The 23132-nt window shown below is 39.6% G+C and overlaps 1 protein-coding gene across 1 annotated transcript in view; it reads right to left on the reverse strand.

Annotated features, from left to right (window-relative positions):
• ATP6V0D2 (ATPase H+ transporting V0 subunit d2) overlaps positions 1–23132 on the reverse strand; it is a 57715-nt gene that overhangs the window by 21186 nt on the left and 13397 nt on the right. Inside the window, exon 2 of the mRNA XM_004370794.2 lies at positions 16762–16933. Within this exon, the coding sequence (XP_004370851.1) occupies positions 16762–16933 (172 nt within the window). The remainder of the gene's footprint in view (positions 1–16761; positions 16934–23132) is intronic.

Raw genomic sequence — 23132 nt, forward strand, 5'->3', positions numbered from 1 at the left:
TAGCAATTAGTGCGGTTTTGGTGACATGATGGGGTAGGAAACAAGACTAAAGTAGGTTGAATAAGTGATAAGGTAGAAAAAGTGAATATAGACTATCCTTTTCAAAAGCTTGGTAGTAAGGGATGGGATAGAGTAGAATATCATGTCTTCACATGGTCATTGTGAAAATTAAATCAGATCATATATATAAAAACAGTTTGCAAACCATAAAAAAAGTTGTCATAGTCTAAGGAGCCCAGAATTTGAAAGAGATAAACCTGATTCTAAGCCTAACTCTGCCACTTAAAAACCAGTTTAACAAGAGCTCCATTTCCGTGGTTTTAACATGTTAATATTTATTTAACTTTGAATGGTTGACATTAGGATTAGTGACACACACAAAAGTACTAGAAGAGTGGGTAGGATAAAGAATCATGTACTCTTAGATGAAGATGTTTTCCTATAAACTGGACGTTGCAAGAACAGAAGCAGAAAATTATATATACCACACAATCTTTAATGTGAAAATTTTGCAATTTTTTATATTCTTTTATTAAGGCTGAGACCGCCACATCTCTGTAGTTTTTCATTTAGTTTTAGGCAATAGAATCCTTTCTAAATTAGTCTATTGCTCTAGGAAATAAGGCATTATTGACCCAGGTATGGTGAGTGGTACAGTCACTTGGAAAATGGGAATATCCCCAAGACCATAAATCTTGTTACCTGTTGGGATACTGGCCCCAAGTCTGGTCTACACCTATTTTATAAAACCTGTTTTGTAAAATTCCGTTCTGCATCTTGTAACCTAGATGTGTCCTTGTGTGATTATTATTTTGTATGATGTTTCCTTTGAGATGTCTGAACATTAATGTTTAACGGGTTATCTCTCAAAACAACACTTGCTAACAGGTTGTCATGAACAGTAACCACTTTTTTTAAAAAATAAAAAGGACTGAATCCTTTTGTTAGATGGAGGCACTTCAATACTTTCAGTCTGAAACTTTTCCTTGGGGCTGGACAGAAAAATACATTATATTAACTAAAGTCCATAGTTTACTCAGCTTTCCTTAGTTTTTATGTCAGGCCTTGATTGCTACAAGTTCCTTTCTACTCAGAAGACAGAGCTGGCATCCTTTCATCTGCAACACCTAAGACTGTGTTGTCAATGGCAACGATTTTCTGTTTTTCGTGACCAGAATTATGTGATATATTAGCTAGGTCACATTTGTATGCATGGAAAACGCAGGGACATAAAATGCATTTTCAGAGGTAATTGTTCATGGAAAGAATTGGAGAGGAGGTGCTGAAATATATTTGGTGCATTTTTTAAGTGATTTCATTACTTACAGGTACAGTTACCTTTCCTCAGCATACTGATTCACTTTTAATAGGTCCAGCCATTAATGATTGTGACATAGAGGATAAGAGCCATGTTGGGAGTGGGTAAAATACTTGCTTTTTGCAATGTACTATATTAATTTTAAAATGAAAGTTTTCCTTGATTACACTAGTAAACATTTCAGTCATACCCCGGATTTGTTCAATCTAGAGCTAACCACATTTGCTCGAATGGGGCAGCCATGCCATTTTGCCTAATTTGCTAAATATCCTGTTGAGGTTTAGAATAATCACATAAACACCCTGCTCCCTCTTGAAATTTGCCATTTTTGGTAAAATTTCTTACTTCCCTGAGGTTTCCCTTTTTTTAAGTAGAGGAAGTGACAATTAAAATAATTTTAAGGGGCAATTAATTTTGATGTCACATTCATTTTCCCTTCTAGCAAAATAAAATCCTGAAAAATTACTTAGAAGTCAGCATTGCCTATACTAGCATTTATTTTAGAACAAGACTACGGAACACTATGCATTTCCCAAACCCTTGGTAGCTCTGGAATCTTTAGAAAACTCTCTCCTCTAGCATTAAAAATTCTTTACAATCTTGGTCTAACCCACTTGGATTCAAAATTCTTCAAACTTGTTTGTCCTCTTCATCTCTAGACGTAGAAAACCTCCCTTCCCCAACAATCGCCAAAAGTTGAATTCTTCCCATCCTTCAAGGCCATATTCCAATACCACATTTGCCATTAAACTTTCAAATGTCTCCAGCTAGAAGTGATATATTGTTTTTTTTCCCCTCTAAATTTCTGTATTATACTTATCCTAGGGTTAAATTAGAGGAGCCCTAGTGGTGCAGTGGTTAAAGTGCTCAGTTGCTAATGAAAAGGTTGGCAGTTCTAACCCGCCAGCCGTTCCGTGGGAGAAAGATGTGGCAGTCAGCTTCCCTAAAGATTTACAGCCTTGGAAACCCTATGGGGCAGTTCTACTCTGTCCTATAGGGCTGCTATGAGTTGAAACGGACTCAACGGCAGTGAGTTTGGGTTTTTTTTTTTTTTTTTTAGGGTTAAATTTGGCAGAGCCCTCGTGGTGCAGTGATTAAGAGCTTGGCTGCTAACCAAAAGGTCGGCAGTTCAAATCCACCAGCTGCTCCTTGGAAACCGTACAGGGCAGTTCTACTCCGTCCTGCTGGATCACTATGGGTCAGAATTGACCTGACAGCAACAGGGTTTTTTGTTTGTTTTGTTTTAGGGTTAAATTAGTTTTGGTAGTAGCAGTGGCGCACTTGGAGAATAGTTAGCTCATCAATCACAAATATTTATTACGTATCTAATATAAGATATGGTCTGGATTCCAGAACTAATTCTGCCACTAATGCTCTCTTAGGTAAGCCATTTACATGTTAGTTTCATATATAGTTATTTGCAGATAAATGCTTATCCATCTTTATTTAGTATAATATCCTTGAAGGCAGGGACTTTGCTGAGCACATTTTTTTGTGGCCTCCAAGATGCCTGAATGAGACCTTTTATCAGACTAGGAACATGAAGATCATTTTTTCAATGGACAAGTAAATTTTTCTCTATGTTCATACAAATATGTTAGTTCTGATACCCACACAGTAAACAGAAGTGAAGTTATCTTACCACCAGCTCCCTTTCTAGGAGTTATAGCTGCCTGTTCCTTATTTGTCCTTTAATTTCTTCATCCAGGAAAAATTATTATAATATTAGAGAGGTTGCTCCAATATTGCCCCTTCCCTATCCATGCATGTGTGTGAATATTCTGGTAACTTATAAGAAAACATCAATAAAGAGATTCTTCTTGCCAGTTTGGCAAGTTAAACATGCTGTGTCTATCACAGCCTTTAGTATATCCAAAACACAAGCCACAGCAGACTGGAGAACCTTATTTCTTCTAACAAGGAAAGAAAAACACACAGCCCAGAGGGTAGGAGAGAAATAAGACTTTTGGACATTGCTGAAATATGAAAGAGTAGTCTGGTAATATCTGTCAAAATCTAAAATCTGCATATGCTTTGACAAAGCAATTTCACTTCTGTGAATCAGTCCTAAAGAAATTCTGGCATGAGAAAGCAAAGGTATATGTACAATGATGTCTGCTGCAGCATCACTTGAAATAAGGAAGAAGCAAATTAGCCTAGATGGTCAATAGGTGAATGACTAAAAAATTAGAGTACACTCAACACAATGGGAGATGATGTATTTGTTAAATAAGACAGATCCATACACTTTTTTGTGGAAAATATCTAAATAGATTGTGTAAAAAACAAGACAAATTGTAGACAATACATATGTGATCCCACTTCTCTAAAACAATAAAACCAACTGTCCATATTTTACATACATAACAGTTGCTGTCAAGTCAATTCTAACTCATAACGAACCTATAGAGCCAAAGACGACTACCCCATAGGGTTTCCAAGGCTGTAATCTTTTTGGAAGTGAACTGCCACATCTTGCTCCTGGTGGGTTCAAACTGCCTACCCCTTGGTTAGCAGTCAAACACTTAAACACTGCACCACCAGGGCTCCTTTTAACACATAAACATACATCTATATATGAAATTTGTTTCCACATAGAAAAAAAATCGAAAGATATGCACCAAACTTATGAGTGGTTACCTCTGGACTTTGGGAAATGGGTATTGAAGTAGTGTTTACTGAATCTCTGTTTCCTTATTTTTAAAAAATCCAATAATGTTAATGCCACCTCATAGGAAAACATCATAAAGTTGTAGTGAGAATTAAATGAATTAGTATATTGAAAGTGATTGTAAAAGTGCTGGGTTATAATGAACACTAAGTAAATTTTAATAAAAACTTAAAAAATGTGTGCTCCTTTTCAATTAAAAAATATTAAAATAAAATAAAGCAACAGTAGTGAATATCTGGATTAGTTCTAAGGTGGATTTTAATCTCTCAAATCTCTTTTACTAATAAACAACTTGTTGGGGAAGGAGTATTACTTTGGAAAACAGGTTACTGGGATCAAACTTGCCCCCTGGTGGTTGATTGATGCCTAGCCAGCAAGTAGATGAACAAAGTAGAGAACATGTACACCTTGGCCTTGTCAACTCTACGGCACACTACAACAGCAAGGGAAGTCTAAGCAACCCTGGTGGCTCAATGGATAAATTACTTGGCTGCTAACCAAAAGGCAGGCGGTTCAAATGCACCAACAGCTCTGTAGGAGAAAAGACCTGGTGATCTGCTCCTGTATAGGAAACCCTATGGGGCAGTGCTATTCTGTCCTATAGGGTCACTATCAACTCCATGGCAAACAACAACAAGGGGAGTCCCTGGGTGGTACAAACTACTAGCTGAAAGGATGGCAGTTTGAACCCACACAGAGGCTCCTTGGGAGACAGGCCTTGGTGATCTGCTTCTGAAAGGTCACACCTTTGAAGATCCTAGGGAGCAGAGTCGGAATCGACTCCACAGCAACTAACAGCAAGGGGAGAACTGTTAGTGATGGCATCCTAAACTCTTTCACATCCATTATTTCCTTAGTCCTCAGACACTCATTTTGCTGACCTTGTGTGCCATCGGAAACCTAACAGTAGTTCTTGCAAGTTAAGCCTCTTTGTTTCTGCCCTCTCTGCCAGGTGTACCTTGTCCCAGCCACTTCCACAGATGAACATGTTCCCATCTTTCAAGCTCAGGCATCATCTCTTTTCTGGAAAACTTTTCTCACTCGCAGGTGGAACAATTTATTCTTTTGCACAAATAAAGTTAGCTACCTTTTTTGAGCACTGTGTATGTATATGTGTGTGGGTACATTTATATATTTTATATGTGTATGTATTTTCAATCAGGGCCAGCTTCAAGGGAGTGCAATCTGGATAGTTGCACAGGGCCCCACACTTGGTTTAATGCTCTCCTATTGCCCTCTTTTTAATACTTTAAAGTGTTAAAAAGCAAAGATGTCACTTTGAGGACTAAGGTGTGCCTGACTCAAGACATAGTATTTTCATTCACCTCATATACATGCGAAAGCTAGACAATGAATAAGGAAGACTGAAGAAGAATTGATGCCTTTGAATATGGTGTTGGTGAAGAATAGTGAATATACCATGGACTGCCAGAAGAATAAACAAATCTTTCTTGGAAGAAGTACAGCCAGAATGCTCCTTAGAAGGGAGGATGGCAAGACTTTGTCTTGCGTACTTTGGACGTGTTACCAGGAGGGACCAGTCCCTGGAGAAGGACATCATGCTTGTTAAGTAGAAGGTCGGTGAAAAAGAGGAAGACCCTCAGTGAGATGGATTGACACAATGGCTGCAACAATGGGCTCAAACACAGCAATGGGCAGTGTTTCATTCTGTTGTACATAGGATCGCTATGAGTTGGAATCAACTCGATGGCGCCTAACAACGATAGCATTTTCCTCTTGATATAGTTCATAAATTTTTAAAAAGGGGGCCCATATTTTCATTTTGTACTGGGCCCTGAAAAATATGTAACCTGTCCTGTTTTCAAACTCACAACTCCATTTTGCATATAATTATTATTTCTCTCTTACAGATGAGGAAAGCAAGGCCTTGAGTGATTAAGTAACTTTTTTCAAGATCCAATAGCTGGTAACTTGTAGACCGAGGTTAAAACCTACCAGTTGTGTTTCACACCTGCATCAGAGATAGCTGAAGGGCTTGTAAAAAAGTACACATTGCAGGACCTACAGAATCATAATTTTAGAGGCACTGTCTTGGAATCTGCCCCTTAAGCAACTGCCTTAGGGGCAATGTCTATATTCAATTCATCTCTAATCTTAGAATCTAGCATAGGCTTTCACTCAAAGCAGTTGCTTAATAAATGTTTTCCTAATTAAACTGATTATCACTGAGGTACAGATAGAGCAAGTATTGCTTTTGCAAAATAGTACCAGTGTTTTTCAATTCACAAAGAATTTGAGACTTTGAAATGCTGAAGACTTTTTATCAGCAACTGCAGTTGAGACATTTTTGCCTTGTACTTGCTCCCTGTTGAAACATTCACATTCAATCTACAGATATAAAATCTTCAAGACAGTGCAATTTTTAAGGCTTCAGAAGAAATTTTTCTGGCCAATAGAGATTCAGAATTGAAAATCACAATGGTGTCACATACTCAGTCTTACAATATAATTGAGAATGTTATTATCAAAATCAGAATTTAACAAATTAAACACTAATGCAGACTTTGGGGTAAGAGGGACATAAACTTACGTCCAAAATATCCATGACTGGATGGAAGGTTTTATATAGTCATTTAAAATGCTGAAAGTTATTTTTTTTCTTTTTTGACATGAGAAAAATGCTGACAGTTATTCTCTTACTGAGAAAAATTAAGATTCAAACTTTCACTGAAGGTGATTTTAATTCTATAAAAATGTATAGAAAAAAGAGTACAGAAATATGTCAAATACAGAAATTTGGTGAGATTAAGAGTAATTTATTTATTTATCTAATTTCCTCTTCTCATGGATTGAATTGTGTCCACCAAAAATATGTGTTAACTGGGTTAGGCCAGGATTCCCAGTATTGTGTGGTTGTCCTCCATTTTGTGATTTTCCTATGTGTTATAAATCATAATTTCTGCCTGTGGTTAAAGAGGATTATGCTGGGATGTAACACCATTGCTCAGGTCACATCCCTGATCCAATGTAAAGGGAGTTTCCCTGGGATGTGGCCTGCACCACCTTTTATCTTACAAGAGATAAAAGGAAAGGGAAGCAGGCAGAGTTTGGGGACTTCATACCACCAGGAAAGCAGCACCAGGAGCAGAGTGCATCCTTTGGACCTGGGGTCCCTGCATCTGAGAAGCTCCTTGACCAGGGGAAGATTGATGACAAAGACCTTCCTCCAGAGCCGACAGAGAGAGAAAGCCTTTCCCTGGAGCTGATGCCCTGAACTTGGACTTGTAGCCTACTAGACTGTGAGAGAATAAATTTCTCTTTGTTAAAGCCATCCACTTGTGGTATTTCTGTTATAGAAGCACTAGATAACTAAAACACATCTAATTTACTGCATTTCGTATTCTTTTTAAAATTAGAAATAAGAATCAAAATTCTTTATCTTACTTGCAAATTCTCCCCTCCTTTAGCTTAGAACTCTTAGGAATCATTGTGTTTTCTTTCCCCTGACATAAATCAAGATATAAAATTCCATTAAGTCAATCTTCCAAATGTATCTAACCACTGTCCCCTCTTCTTATCTCTGCTGTCCCTATTTCCCATCTAAATATTCTAAATAGCTTCATCACTGGTTTTTCTGGTTCAAGTCCCATCACTTCAAGGCGTCTTTTATAATACCAAAGGGATCATCTTCCTAAAATGTATATCAGAACTTTAGGAGGCAGTGGAGGCACAGTGGCTAAGAGCTCAGCTGCTAACCAAAAGGTCAGCAGTTCGAATCCATCAGCTGCTCTTTGGAAACCATATGGAGTGGTTCTACTCTGTTCTATAGGGTTGTTATGAGTCGGAATTGACTTGACGACACTGGGTTTGGTTTTGGTTTTAGACTAGAAAAGTAAAAACAAACAAAAAAAAGCATCACTTTTGGAGACACACCTGATGTCACATTTTAGCTTTTCTACTTACTAGCTAAGGGGGCAGTGGTGGTTTGGTGGAATCACAGCAGGTAGAACTCTCACCTTACATGAGGGAGACCCAGGTTTGATTCTCAGCCAATACAACTGATGCACAGCCACCACTTGTCTGTCAGTGGAAGCTTGCATGTTGGTATGATGCTGAACAGGTTTCAGTGGAGCTTCCAGACTAAGACAGACTAGAAAGAAAGGCCTGGCAATCTACTTCCGAAAAATCAGAAATGAAAACTCTATGGATCACACTGGTCGGATCCCACTGTGCATGGGGTTGCTATGAGTCCAGGGCTGACTTGACGGAAGCTAATAACAACAACATACTGGCTACGAGGATTTGGGCACTTTATTTTATGTATGCCCCAGAAATAAAGCATAATAATAGCAATTATCAGTTATTGAACAAGCATTATGTGGCAGGCATGATGCACAATAATCCTAAGAACAGGTACTCTTCCATTTTCTAGAGAGAAACTAGTGCTTTAAGGTTAAATTGTCTTAAGCCATGCAGTCCCAGGGGTAGAATCAGGCTCCCCAGTGCCCAACAATTCTGTCATATGGCCTCCCAGTAAGAAAATACTCTTTATCTTAATGGTGGTGACTGGGAAGTGACAGTTACAGTCCACAGCAGACAAGAAGCATGTAAATGGTAGTCTCCTTCCTGAAAAGCTTTCCTTTGTTTCTTAAAAATTTAATTGTGGTAAAATATATGTAACAAAAACTTTGCCATTTTAACCATTTTTAAGTATAAATTCAGTAACACTGATTACACTCAGTGCTACCATTACCATTATCCATTTTCCAAAACTTGAAACTCATTGCCATCGAGTCGATTCCGACTCATAGCAACCCTATAGGACAGAGTGGAACTGCCTCATAGGGTTTCCAAGGTGCAACTGGTGGATTGCAACTGCGACCTTTTGGTTAGCAGCCGAGCTCTTAACCACTGCTTTATTGACCTTTACTTAGAGACTTAATGTTAAAGCCTTTAACCTGACAACTAGGCTTTTTACTCTCTTAACCCAGTCTACACTTCTGCTCCTGTCTAGGCCTCGGCTACATCTGAGATGAGTTGTCATTTCCAAACACAAAATCCTTTCATTCCTCTCTAATGCACAAGTTATTCCTTCAATCTAATGCCCATTTTTAACATTGGTTCAAATTCTACTTTCCCTGCGAAATCTTTTAAAATCTGAATTGGTTGTTCCATCCTCCAGGCTCCTCCAATTGAATGCTTGAGACTCTACTATAGCTGTTACTTAATTCTGTCTTATGTTGAGGCCATTGGTAGACACATCTGGTCGCTCTATTGGAATATAAGCTAGGTTAAGAGCTCAGCTGGTAACCAAAAGGTCTGCAGTTTGAATCCACCAGCTGCTCCTTGGAAACCCTATGAGGCAGTTCTACTCTGTCCTATAGGGTTGCTATGAGTCAGAATCAACTCAACGGCAATGGGTTTGGTTTACTTTTTTTTTTTTTTTTTTTAGTAGCTCTAATGGCTCCTACAGCTCCCAGTGGCTCTAATTTAAATTTATTTTTTTTAAACTATCAGGTGATAAGGTGACCAAGTTATCCCAGTTTGCATAGGATATTCCCGATTTTACCACTGGAAGTCCTATATCTTGGGAAACTCCTCAGTCCCAGGCAAACCAGGATGGTTGGTCAGTCTCGTGTAGAGCACAGTCCAAAGCCTGTAGAACATTTATAATGTTATCACTGGGATTCGTCAAGAACTTTGGTTAGCTTTAACAAATGAATTCTTCAGTGTATGATCCTTAACAAGATTCGGGATTTACTGTTTAAGTACCGAAGACTATTTCCTTGATGATCCTATATTCTGAAAATTTGAATATAGACCCTGAGAGGGAATGTTTTGAATGCTTGCAACATAATTTGAAAAAGGCAGTTAATTTTCAAAGGGATGAGAAGTTGAAATGCTGCTGGAAAGTGTTAGGTAGGAGAGAAGGAAAATAAAACAACTCAGGCTTCTATTAAACAGTTGTTTCATTAAAATGCTGTTGGATTCATTCCTTTGTTTCACACAACTGTGTATAATTATAGTATACAAAACCTCCAGATCTTCCTGCTATTAGGTATTTAAAAATATCCATTCCAGATCTTCAAAACAAGTTTCACATATACAGTAATTATATCTCACAAAAAGTGCAATGCTTAGATTGAATTTAATATACCAGCTTAACTTCAGGCTGTCTCTACTAGGGTTGACTTAATCATTTCTGTAAGGTTGCCCTAGACATTTCCTACCAGGACAGGAGGTAAATCTATTTGATGGAAGTTCATGGGTGCTAGACAGATACTTGATTTTGCAAAATATCCTAGAAGAGAAATAAGGAAAATGGTTTCAGAACTGTGGGACCTGTTCCCCATTTGTACACCTTTTGCTATTGTAATAAATCTCTAGGCTCTGCAGGGGGGAGCTGATGCTACCCGGGGTGTCAAGTCATGTGAAAATGGTAGAAAGAACCAGGGGTTGAGATTCAGAAGACTTAGGTTTTGGTGCAGTTGACCTTTTTTGTCTCTGACAGGGAGATAATGCTATCAGTGTAGATGTGGGGAGAAACTCCTGAGATATTTGTGAAAGTGCCTTCCCAGTTATGGAGCTGAGGCACGATGATGAGGAACTTTTAATCAGATGGCCACATCAGAAAAACCAAGGGAAACTTTTCAAAATACAGGTGGGCCTCACTCCAAGTTCTACTAAATCAGAATTTCCAGGGGGCAAGGATCAGGAACATACATATTTTTAAAAGCCCACAGATATTTCTGGTTTGTCTGACACATTATAAAGTACTGGGGCAGTGTCAGGATTATTTGCTTTCTAGACTAATAGACCTGGAGTGGAATCCCTTTAAAGACTCTTAATAATTTTGTGACTTCAGAAAACTCATTAATTCAGTAACCCTCAGTTTCTGTAATTTAAAAAGAAATAAAACACCTTCCTTACAGTGTTCTTGTGTAGAGATGTAGCTAAAACATCTAGGTATGATTTCACAAACAAATATCTTCAGGGGTCTGATACATAACATTAATGTATGAAGAAGATTGTAAGGCAATACGGAGTGTTGGAGATTGTGGCTAACTGGAGAATGCAAGTTCTGCCGAAATGTATTTAAAAAATTTTTTAAAACACTGAGCTGGCCAAACAAAATGTATCTGTAGACATGACACCAAGTTTTTACCCCTAACAAATTGGCTCAATAAATAACCAATATTCAAGTGCTATATAAAATATAAAAATGCTGAGCTCTGTGAAAGTATTTCTCTAGCTCTGTATAAGGCACTGCTAAATACAAGATTATATATTAATTTGATAAATACTTAACACCCATTATGTATTATCAGAAGGTCTCCGGGTCATGCAGTTTTTGCTAGGCTGGTGACCAAATGGTTGATGGTTCAAACCCACCCAGCAGCACTGCGGAAGAAAACGCCTGGTGATCTGCTTCTGCAGATTGTTGTTGTTAGTTGTCATCAAGTCAATTCACATCATAGTGACCCCATGTGACACAGTAGAACTGTCCCATAGGGTTTTCTAGGCTATAATCTCTATGGGAGCAGATTTCCAGGTCTTTTTCCCGCACAGCCACCGGATGGGTTTGAACTGTTAACTTTTTGATTAGCAGCCAGTCATTTAAATGTTGCACCACCAGGGCTTTTCTATAAAGATTACAGTCAAGAAAACCCTATGGAGTAATTCTACTCTTTAACATATGGGGTCACCATGAGTTGGAATCCACTTGTTGACACAAGACAACACCACCAATGTAGTAGCAAGTGCAGATATACTTAAATAATTAATTTAAAAAGTTTATAGCCAAGATGGGGAGTAGATACATAAAAATATGGCTGTTACTAACACTGAGGAGCCCTGGTGGTACAATGGTTAAGCACATGGCTGCTAACAGAAAGGCTGAGGGTTTGAAACCACCAGCTGCTCCTTGGGAGAAAGAAGTGGCAGTCTGTTTCGTAAAGATTTACAGCCTTGGAAACCCTAAGGGGCAGCTCTACTCTGTCCTATAGAGTCGCTATGAGACTGAATCCACTCTAGGGAAACAGGTTTCGGTTACTAATACTATTAACAATATGAATACTACCAAAACTACCTTCCTATTTCCATACCTTCAGTATAGATTACACCTCAACATAAAGAAAACAAAAAACCTCACAACTGGACCAATAAGCAACATCATGATAAGTGGAGAAGAGACTGAAGTTGTCAAGGATTTCATTTTACTTGGATTCACGGTCAACACCCATGGAAGCAGCAGTCAAGAAATCAAAAGACGCATTGCATTGGGCAAATCTGTTGCAAAAGACGCCTTTAAAGTGTTGAAAAGCAAAGATGTCACCTTGAAGACTAAAGTGCGCCTGACCCAAGCCATGGTATTTTCAATCGCATCATATGCATGTGAAAGCTGGACAATGAATAAGGAAGACGGAAGAAGAATTGAAGCCTTTGAATTGTGGTGCCTGCGAAGAGTATTGAATCTACTATGGACTGCTGAAAGCATGAACAAATCTGTCTTGGAAGAAGTGTACAACCAGAATGCTCCTTAGAAGCAAGGATGGCAAGACTACGTCTTATATACTTTGGACATGTTGTCAGGAGGGATCGGTCCCTGGAGAAGGACATCTGGCTTGGTAAAGTAGAGGGTCGGCGAAAAAGAGGAAGACCCTCAATGAGATGGATTGACACAATGGCTGCAGCAATGGGCTCAAAAGTAGCAGTGATTGTGAGGATGGCACAGGACTGGGCAGTGTTGCGTTCTGTGGTACATAGGGGCACTATGAGTCAGAAGCGACTCGATGGCACCAAACAACAACAATTTCCAAAGTAGTGTAAACATTCTACCCAGGCCTCGTGACTGCCTATCTTCTTGTATACAATTTTTATACATCACTAATGACTATACGGAGCCCTGGTGGCACAGTGGTTAAGCATCTGGCTACCAACCAAAAGGTCAGCAGTTTGAATCCACCAGTCTCTCCTTGGAAACCCTATGGGGCAGTTCTACTGTGTCCTATAGGGTCGTTATGAGTTGGAATCGACTCCACAGCAACTGGAGAATGCGAGAATGACTATATTAATAAGGAGCTCTGGTGGTGAAACGGTTAAGTGCTCCGCTGCTAACTGAAAAGTCAGTGGTTGGAACCCTCCAGCCACTTTGTGGGAGAAAAAACCTAGCGATCTGCTCCCATAAAGATTACAGCCTAGGAAAACCTATGCAGGCAGTTCTACCCTGTCATATACAGGGTTGCTGTGAGTTGGAGTCAACTTGATGGCACAACTATAAATATTTGCGTGTGTCTTCTTTTAAAAAAGAAACAGTGTATTTTAACTAGAATAACACGGTTGTTGATTGTGAAATAAGGATGTTTGTTTAATTAACGCTAAGGCTCCTTCCAGGTCTAAGATTTCCTGTAAGAAAAGGAAAGGAGCAACCAGGAGCAGTTCAGAGACCAGTAGAATGTGGGAGTGAGCTTTGGAGAGGGGGCAGGGCTGCTTTTCTTGGGTTTCATAGGGCAAGGCAACCTAGGTTTCAAACAGTGAGGCTGCCATTCTGGTGGGCTGGGAGAATGGGGCTGGTGCCCAGAGGGTGAGGCCAACATCCATATGGCACCCAAGAATAGAAGATTATTTTCAAGTCTTGAGATCTAATGAGATTTGCCCTGCTGGGTTTTGGTCTTTCTTGGTACCTATGATACCTTGTTTTCCTCCAATTTCTCCTTTTGGAATGGGAACGTTTACTTTTTGACCATCCCACTGTTGTACTTTGGAAGGAGATAAATCATATTCTAGATTTCACATGTCCACAGACGGAGAGGAATTTTGCCCTAGAATGGAAAATACCCATTGTCTCACCCATACTTGATTTAAATAATCCAGAAGATGAAATTTTGGACTTAGAGTGGATGGTGGAATGGGTTAAGACTTTGGAGATGCTGGGATGGGGTGATGTATTTTGCATATGGGAAAGATATAAATTTTGGGAAGCCAAAGGGTGGAGTGTTATGGATAGAACTGTGTCCTGCAAAAAGTTAAGCTGAAGTTCTAACCCCTGTACCTGTAGATATGACCTAGTTTGGAAAGAGGGTTTTTTATTATGTTGATGAAGCCATACTGGAATAGTTGTGTCTTATAAACGGGAACACAGACGCAGAGAGACAGATACTGACAGGGAGAAAAGACGAAGACGATGGGAGAACTGTCTACAAGCCAAGGAATGCAAAAAGAAAACAAAAAAAAAAAAAAAACAAACCCTGGGGCCACTGAGAGGAAGGGATCCTTCCCTGGAGCCAATGCCCTGATTTGAACTTCTAGCCTCCCCACCTGTGAGACAATAAATTTCTCTTCTTTAAAGCGACTCACTTGTGTTTTTTTTTCCTGTGTGACGGTAGCACTAGTTAACTAAGACAGACAGGTAGCAAATACATATGACTAATAAATGTGAAATGATGTTCAATTTCACTCACAAGGAAATAGAAATGGAAGCAAAGAGATATTATTTTTTAATCCACTGGACTGGCAAAAGTTAAAAAGAAAATATCCAATGTTGGTAACGTGTAAGGACACAGGCCCTCATGCACTGTTTTGGGGTGCAGATTGGTGCTACCTTTGTTGAATACAGTTTAGCAATATTTACCAAAATAAAAAATGTGTATCCCTTTAAATCACCACTTAAAAATAAATTTAAGACCTACATAGAAAGAAGCTAATTGCAAAATTTTTTGTAATGGAAAAAAAATTTAGTTATTTATCAGTAGATGACTTATAAATTGAGTTATGGTTCATATAAAACATGGAATTCTATGCAGTTGTGGGGAAAACATACAGAACGAATATAATTCCACTAGTATTTGAAATGTGGGCATGGGATGTGGAGAGTGTGTATTAATAAACACACAGACATAAATATTTTTCTGGGAAAACTATACGAGAAACTGAACAGTGGTTACTTTTGGGGAGAGGAACTGCGTAGGAACAAGGGTACATGTGGAACGGAGGGATGCCTTTCTGAACTCTTGGACAATTGTAATCGTGTCCCTTGACTACCTTTTTTTTTTTCTTAAAGATATTATTCATTAAGTAAATTTGACATTAAAGTAGTATGATGTGATATTAAATGCCGAACAGAAGGGCCTTTACTTCTGGTCTTGTCTACTATCAACAACAGAAAGGTTACACAGATTTTCCTCTGTGCCTAAGGCCTGAAAATGTAGTTCTGTTGTTTCCAGAATATTTTCTGATTGCCATATTTAGATTTCAAGAAATATCTGCTACAGTGTGAGGAATCTTGCTGACTTGCACATTATTTTCCCCTCAAATTAAAGTCACGTGCAGCAGTTAGAGTCCATTTAGCTTTGTTCGGCTTCACAGATACATTCATATATTCTTAGCTCCATTGTCTTGTTCACTGGGCTGTAAAGGTGCCTCAAGGGCAGAGTCACTGTTTAACTTGTAGAACACAAGAATGGATGGATGGAGAAAAAGATGGATAGAAGAAAGTATAAAGAATCGAAAGAGTATCCTCCTGGTCAAAAAAGCTGATCCTTTTCAGTGCCTGGTCCTTGGAGGCAGTGTAGTCATATTATGAGGTTCCAAGTAGAGGTGTAGCTAAGGCACAGAAAGAAGGGTGCTTGCCCTGGGCGCTGAATGCCGTGCCCAGGGCAGCGCATCACCAGCTGTGAGATTTCATTCAGCAATTTAATGCTAATTGCCTTAGGTACAATATTCCATAGATAGGCCTCTGACTAAGCCCAATTAACCAGGGGGAGGTTGAAGCAGAGGCTTGAAGCTGCCTTTTTATTTCAGAAGACACCATTCACTTCATTCAGCAATTCTCTTATCCAACTGGAAACCATCTCTGAAAATCTGTGGTCATCTCCCAAAGTCACACTTTGACAAATCGCAATGACCTGTTTCTTTATTCATACAAAATTTCTCTAATTTCCTACCTCTAGGGCCAAGCACAGTGTTGCTGAAAAGTCCTATTCTTCTCTTTTGATTAATTTCTGATTTCTGTAACTTTGCATTTCTTCATTTTTAGCTTCTCTCCACAAATATATTGAATGTCCATGTGCTGGGCACCAGTCTCAGGACTGGACCTGGTATGAACAATCGTGTACATTACATCTAACCTGTATCTACATAAAAAACAGTTCATCTACTGCCGCTCTTTGTTCCCAGCCTGTCAGCTAAGACTACTGGAGAGGCACAAAGTCATTTCAAATGGCCCACTTAATCACTAAGTAAAATTTATTAACTGAATTAATAAAAATGCAGTTTACTATTGTGTACGGGTTCAAATATTCTTAAGAATGAAGAGCTATCACACTGCAAGAGTTGGAACCATTGGTAATGAAGAGAGAAAGAAATAGAACACATGTAACTACGACAGGGGCCACTTATCCTGTTTCATGGGAATCAGGAAAGATTAGATGTGGTCTTCAGAACAATTTTTGACACTTCAATCCCACCTCCATTTAAAGACAAATGATCCAAAAATGTCACATAATATTTACCTTCAGTAGAAATAGCCAGAACACCTTAACCATCAGCACTGCTTATTATTTTTTAAGATGAAAAATGAAAACACTCCTAGGATAGTATCACCTACATGGCTATTTTTATAAGTAAATAAAATCTATTTTCTAATAGTGAAAATGTTCTGTGAGTTTATAGTTGCTAAAATTTAGAGGTATTCAAACTTATAAACAGTAGGAAGGGTCTTAAGCCTCACTCTCACTTTATATCCTACCTGTAATTTTTTAAGTCATTTACGCAATAAAATTGGGGCTTAATAGATTTTCCTGTTGCCACTTACGTCATGTAGGTGAAAAATGTGCTGAGGGGCTCCAGGGAATGATTCCGGAAATATTCAAATTCTCTGCATAGCTTTTTCCTCATCTTGGTATCAATGATGGAAACAGTAAGAGGACCTGTTTGATCAGCCAAGAAGTTGCCATAATCGGTGGTCTGGAGATGAATTTTCAGATCTGAAATTAAATGAAACCCCAAATCAGGTTAAATTTTGGGCATGCATGATAGACTTTACAATATTAATTGAATTTATGATAACTGTATGTTAAATACTTAATGTTATCTCATTAGACCTTAATGTATTCATTGCCATCAAGTTGTTTCTGACTCATAACAACCCTATAACACAGAGTAGAACTGCTTTGTAGGATTTCCAGGCTGTAAATCTTTACGGGAGCAGATTGCCATATCTTTCTGACAGGGAGTGGCTAGAAGGTTCGAACTGCCGACCTTTCAGTTAGCAGCTGAACGCTTAACCCTGCACCACCAGGGCTCCTACATACCTTAACATGTTGTTGCTAGGCACTGTCGAGTCGACTCATAGCAACTGTACCTACAACAGAACGCAACACTGCCCAGTCCTGTGTCATCCTCACAATCACTGCTACTTTTGAGCCCATTGTCGCAGCCACTGTGTCAATCCATCTCATTGTGGGTCTTCCTCTTTTTTGCTGACCCTCTGCTTTATCAAGCATGATGTCCTTCTCCATGGACTGGTCCCTCCTGATAACATGTCCAAAGTACGTGAGATGAAGTGTCGCCGTCCTCGATTTCAAGGAGCATTCTGGCTGCACTTCTTCCAAGACAAATTTTTTTTTAAATTTTGATTTAAGTGAAAGTTTATAGTTCATGTTAGTTTCTTATACAAAAATTTATACACACATTGTTATGTGACCCTAGTTGCTCTCTCTATAATGTGACAGCACACTCCTCCTTTCCACCCGGGATTTCCTGTGTCCATTCAACTAGCTCCTGACCCTCTCTGCCTTCTCATCTTGCCTACAGACAGGAGTTGCCCATTTAGTATCATGTATCTACCTGAGCTAAGAAGCACTCTCTTCATGAATATCATTTTATGCCTTATAGCCAAGACAGATTTGTTCGTTCTTCTGGCAGTCCATGGTATATTCAATATTCTTGGCCAACGCCATAATTCAAAGGCAGCAATTCTTCTTCAGTCTTTCTTATTCATTGTCCAGCTTTCGCATTGCATATGAGGCGATTGAAAACACCCTGGCTTAGGTTAGGCACACCTTAGTCCTCAAAGTGACATCTTTGCTTTTTAACACTTTAAAGAGGTCTTTTGCAGCAGATTTGCCCAAAGCAATCTGTTGTTTGATTTCTTGAGCGCTGCTTCCACAGGTGTTGATTGTAGATCCAAGTAAAACAAAATCCTTGACAACTTCAACATTTTCACGGTTTGTCATGATGTTGCTTATTGGTCCGGTTGTGAGGATTTTTGTTTTATGTTTAGGTGTAATCCATACTGAAGGCTCTGGTCTTGGATCTTCATCAGTAAGTGCTTCAAGTCCTCTTCACTTTCAGCAAGCAAAGTTGTGTCATCTGAATATTGAAGGTTGTTAAATAGTCCTTGTCCAGTCCTAATGTGCATTCTTCATATAATCCAGCTTCTCAGATTATTTGCTCAGTTTACAGACTGAATGAGTATAGTGAAAGGATACAACCCCGATGCACACCTTTCCTGATTTTAAACCATGCAGTATCCCCTTGTTCTGTTCGAATGACTACCTCCTGGGTCTATATAGAGGTTCTGCATGAGTACCATTAAGTATTCTGGAATTCCCATTCTTTGCAATGTTATTCATAATTTGTTATCATACACAGTTAAATGCCTTTCCATAGTCAATAAACACAAGTAAACATCTTTCTAATATTCTCTGCTTTCAACCATGATCCATCTGACATCAGCAATGATATATCCCTGTTCCATGTCCTCTTCTGAATCTGGCTTGAATTTCTGGCAGTTCCCTGTCAATGTACTGCTGCAACAGTTTTTGAATTATCTTCAGCAAAATTTTACTTGTGTGTGATATGAATGATATTGAAGGTTGACCAATTCTTTTTGGTACAGTGACTCTGTGTATTCCTTCCATCTTCTTTTGATGCTTTCTGTGTTGTTCAATATTTTGCCCAAAGAATCCTTTAAAATTGCAACTGGAGGCCTGAATTTTCTCTTTAGTTCTTTCAGCTTGAGAAATACTGAGTTTGTTCTTCCCTTTGGTTTTCTAACTCCAGGTCTTTGCACATTTCATTATAATCTGACCGATGATACTGAGTTTCTCCGTCATCTCTTTCCACAATGTAGTCGATTTGATTCCATCAGGTGAGGTCCATGTGTATAGTCGCCATTTATGTCGTTGAAAAAAGGTATTTCCAACCAATAAGTCTATGGTGGCATAGCTTCCAGCATCACAGCAACTTGCAAGCCACCACAGCATGACAAAGTGACAGACAAGTGGTGGACCTTATGTTACAAATGGGTCTATGTGTGACCTTAACATACACTCATATGTAATTTAGATTTCAGCGTTGATCTCTAAAGCAATGGAAAATTCAGTATTAATATAGATATTCTAGGAGTCCCTGGGCGGTGCAAATAGTTAAAGTGCTTGACTATTAGCTGAAAGTTTGGCAGTTTGAACCCACCCAGAGGTGCCTCAAAGACAGACCTGGTGATCTCCTTCCAAAAAGGTCACAGCCTTGAAAACCCTATGGATCATCAGTTCTACTCTGCACACAGGGTGTCACCATGACTAGAATGGTTAAAGCGATTGACTGCTAACCAAAAGGTCGGTGGTTTGAAACTACCCGCAGCTCCATGGGAGAAAGATCTGGCAGTCTGCTTCTGTAGAGATTTAAAGCCTTGGAAACCCTATGGGGTTGCTATGAGTTGGAATCGACTCAATGGCAGAGGGTTAACAACAACCACATAAATATTCGAGTACAAAATTAGCAGTCTCTGGTTGGTGCAAAAGGTTAAGCACTCAACTACTAACCAAAAGGCTGAGGGTTTGAACCCACTCAGAGGCACGGCAATTAGATTTTTGGTTTAGTACACCGTTAACATTTTCAAGCCAAAAAGAAATCTAGTATGTTGAAACCTGTGAGAGCCAAACTCTAAGGTAATGACTTGTTTTTCCAGGTCTCACAAGTTTTCTGCCTTTGACAGAGTGCAGTCTTAGCACTTTTCTATCGCCTCTATTAGTGGAAAATATTTGAGTTTTCTTTCTCTGAAGGTTTCCGCTTTACACAGTTTCCAGCTTTCGCAGGTTTTACTGTATTATTAAGTAGATCTGAAAAGAACATTGACAAACACCTAATCCAGACATGACCAAAAAAGAGCCAGTATTATAGTCTATTGGAAATAGCTGCTTAGAAAACTGTTGAGACGGGTGGGCTCTAAGGCTCCATCCCAACTTGGTGGAAAAGAGTAATTTATTAGTAATGTCTGCTACAGATACGGGAGGCAGGATAGGCAATAATCACTGTTTTATTTCAATATCTTTCTGGTTACAGATAAAGAAACTGAGGCTCAGTGGGGTTAAAGGATAGTTATATAGTGGTTGGAAACCCTGGTGGTGTAGTTGTTAAGAGTTACAACTGCTAACCAAAAGGTCAGCAGTTCAAATCCACCAGGCACTCCTTGGAAACTCTATGGGGCAGTTCTACTCTATCTTATAGGGTTGTTATGAGTCGGAATCGACTCGACAGCAACAGGTTTGGTTTTTTGGTTTATAGTGGCAGTGCTTGGGCTAGGAGATAGATCTCCCTACTCTTAAAATCTAACACCATTTCACTGGACCATGTCAATTATCCCTTGAATGGCAATGTTTCTTGTTGCTAACTAACTGGATTCAATTAAATTCCAGCTACATTTGCTGTCACTTCCTCCTGAACAAACCATGTGTTTCAAGCCTTGATACTTTTGTTAATGCTGACGCCTCTCTTCAGAATTCCCCTTGCCCTGCCCCTGGTTTTCAGACTTCCTCATTATAATGTATCCTTCAAGGTCTTGTTTATAACATAAAAAAAAAAGTTACCAGTAATTGAGTGCTTATTATGTACCAGGTATTGTACTAAGCATGAGGGCATTGGTGCTCAGTGGTAGAATTCTCATTTCCGTGGGGGAGACCCGGATTGATTCCTGACCAATGCCCCTCATATGCAGCTACTACCTATCTGTCAGTGGAGGCTTGTGTGTTGGTATGATGCTGAACAGTCTTCAGCCAAGCTTCCTGAATAAGACATGCTAGGAAGAAAAGCCTGGCAATTTACTTGCAAAAATCAGCCAATGAAAACTCTGTGGATCACAAGGGTTTGATGGTCAACTGATGATGGTGATGACACAGGACCTGGCAGTGTTTCATTCTGAGTTGCGCTGACTGGATGGCAGCTAACAACAACAACATTGTATTAAGGTCTTTACCTGTATCATCTCATTGAAAACTCATGGCAACCCTATGAGGTGGGAACAATAAGAACACTGAAGTTCAGAGAGGTTCATAACTTGCTCAAAATCACATAGATAAACTGGGATTCAAAGCCAGATTTATCTGTCTCCAAAGCCACTTAAAACCTGTATTATAGTGCCAACCAGTTAAATTAGAATATCATTTGCTCAGGCAGAATTATTCAATTTCACTCATTTGAATTTCAAAGTGCTTTGATAATACCTTTAGCATAGCACCTACACAGTGTATTATATAGTCTTAAGTATGCTAACTCCAAAAATGCAGATATGTTATCTTAGTTATTGTATTATCTTCTATCTGTGGCTCCTTGCATAGTACTCACCACTTAAATGTTGATGAGTATCTGAATATCAAAAACATCTTAAGGACTTCTGGCAACATGGCGTTCTAGGCAGAAGCACCACGCCATCCCTCCACAGCAAAGATCCAAAAAACTAAGCCAAACAGAGAAAACAGCAATCCTGAAACCCTAAGCATCAAATGAAGAGATAAAGAACTCAGCCAATCACCAAATGGAATAAGAAACTGACAGAGAACAGATAGCAAGGAGACACACATGGAGAGGTCCCCTATCAGCTAATGCAGCATGGATCTGCCATCTTGGACCCCTATCAGAGACCAGCAAATAGGGGGATGAGAAAGCAGCTTCAGGGAGCTTCCAGCAGAAGAAAGAACAACCGGTAACTGGCGATATATGCTTTCCCACCCCCCACCCTTCTTCACCCCCACTCTGCCTCCTCTGCTTCCCGTGACCATCGTCTCTTGGCTGGGAAGCACCTGCTGCTTGGATTCCACCCGCCTGCATTGGCTGACTCCCTGAGTGCCATTTGTTGGCTGCTGGTGTTCCTTTTTTCTGCTTCTTTTGATTTCTTCCTTACCTCTCATCACCTCCCCCTCCTTTTGCTCAAATACTGGCTCCCTGCGCCAACTTTGCTTTTTCCTGAGGGGCTGTGGAGCTCCGCTCGAGTGTGGAACTGCTTCCCGGCCCCTGCTGCCACGCTGGTGGAATCCCAGGGCTTTTTCCTGTTTGTTTCTTTTCAATTGTTTGTTTGTTTGTTTTCTTTTTCTTTTCTCAAGTTGGGAGCCCGTTCTGGCCAGGCGGTGCTGCACAGCTGGGGACCCACCCCCTCAGCTTGCACAGATGCTCAGAGGGATCCCTGAATGCATTTCTTTTTTCATGGTATTTTTTTTTTTCTTTCTGATTTTTTGGGGAGTTTTATTGCTCTTTTTTTAAAATTTGCTTTGTTTTCTTTTCCCTCTTGTTTCCTTTGTGTCTTTCTTCATTACTCAGTTTCTCGTCTCTCTATACCTTCCTTCTCTTCCTGTCCCCTGGATACCTGGCACTGAATACCTCTACACCTCCCAGCCAGGCTGTACTTCAACACCTGGGAACAACTTCCCCAGAACTCGTAGCCACACTGGTGGGAACCCTGGGAGCTTTGTTGTTCTTTTTTTCTTTCTAATTTTTATTTATTCATTCTTTTCTTTTTTTCTTCTTTCCCTTTTTGTTTTTCTCCATTTCATAGTCTCTCATGTCTCCACTCCAACAGCAAGCTCCTCTAGCACTCTTTTTTGTTTGTTTGTATGTTTTTGGCTCCTGTTCCTCTCTCCTCTCTCCCATACCCAAATTAGCTCCACACATCACAATCTCCCCTCTCCATCCTGCCTACCTGCACCATTCACTTAACTTCACACCACCAAGTAGCACAGGCACGGCCTACCAGAACCTGCCCTGCACTGATTACCTACCCACCCTGGTGGCTGCAGTAAGTGCCACAAACAACCCATCCCAGCAACTCCTCTTTAGCTAGACCTGCCCTGCTGTACCATTATCTGAGTGACTGACCCTGCCAATTGGAGGAGGTGAAAAGTATCTTGCCCA

This window comes from Trichechus manatus, unplaced genomic scaffold (genome assembly GCF_000243295.1).
Source record: "Trichechus manatus latirostris isolate Lorelei unplaced genomic scaffold, TriManLat1.0 scaffold00009, whole genome shotgun sequence".
NCBI classification, from domain to species: Eukaryota; Metazoa; Chordata; class Mammalia; order Sirenia; family Trichechidae; genus Trichechus; species Trichechus manatus.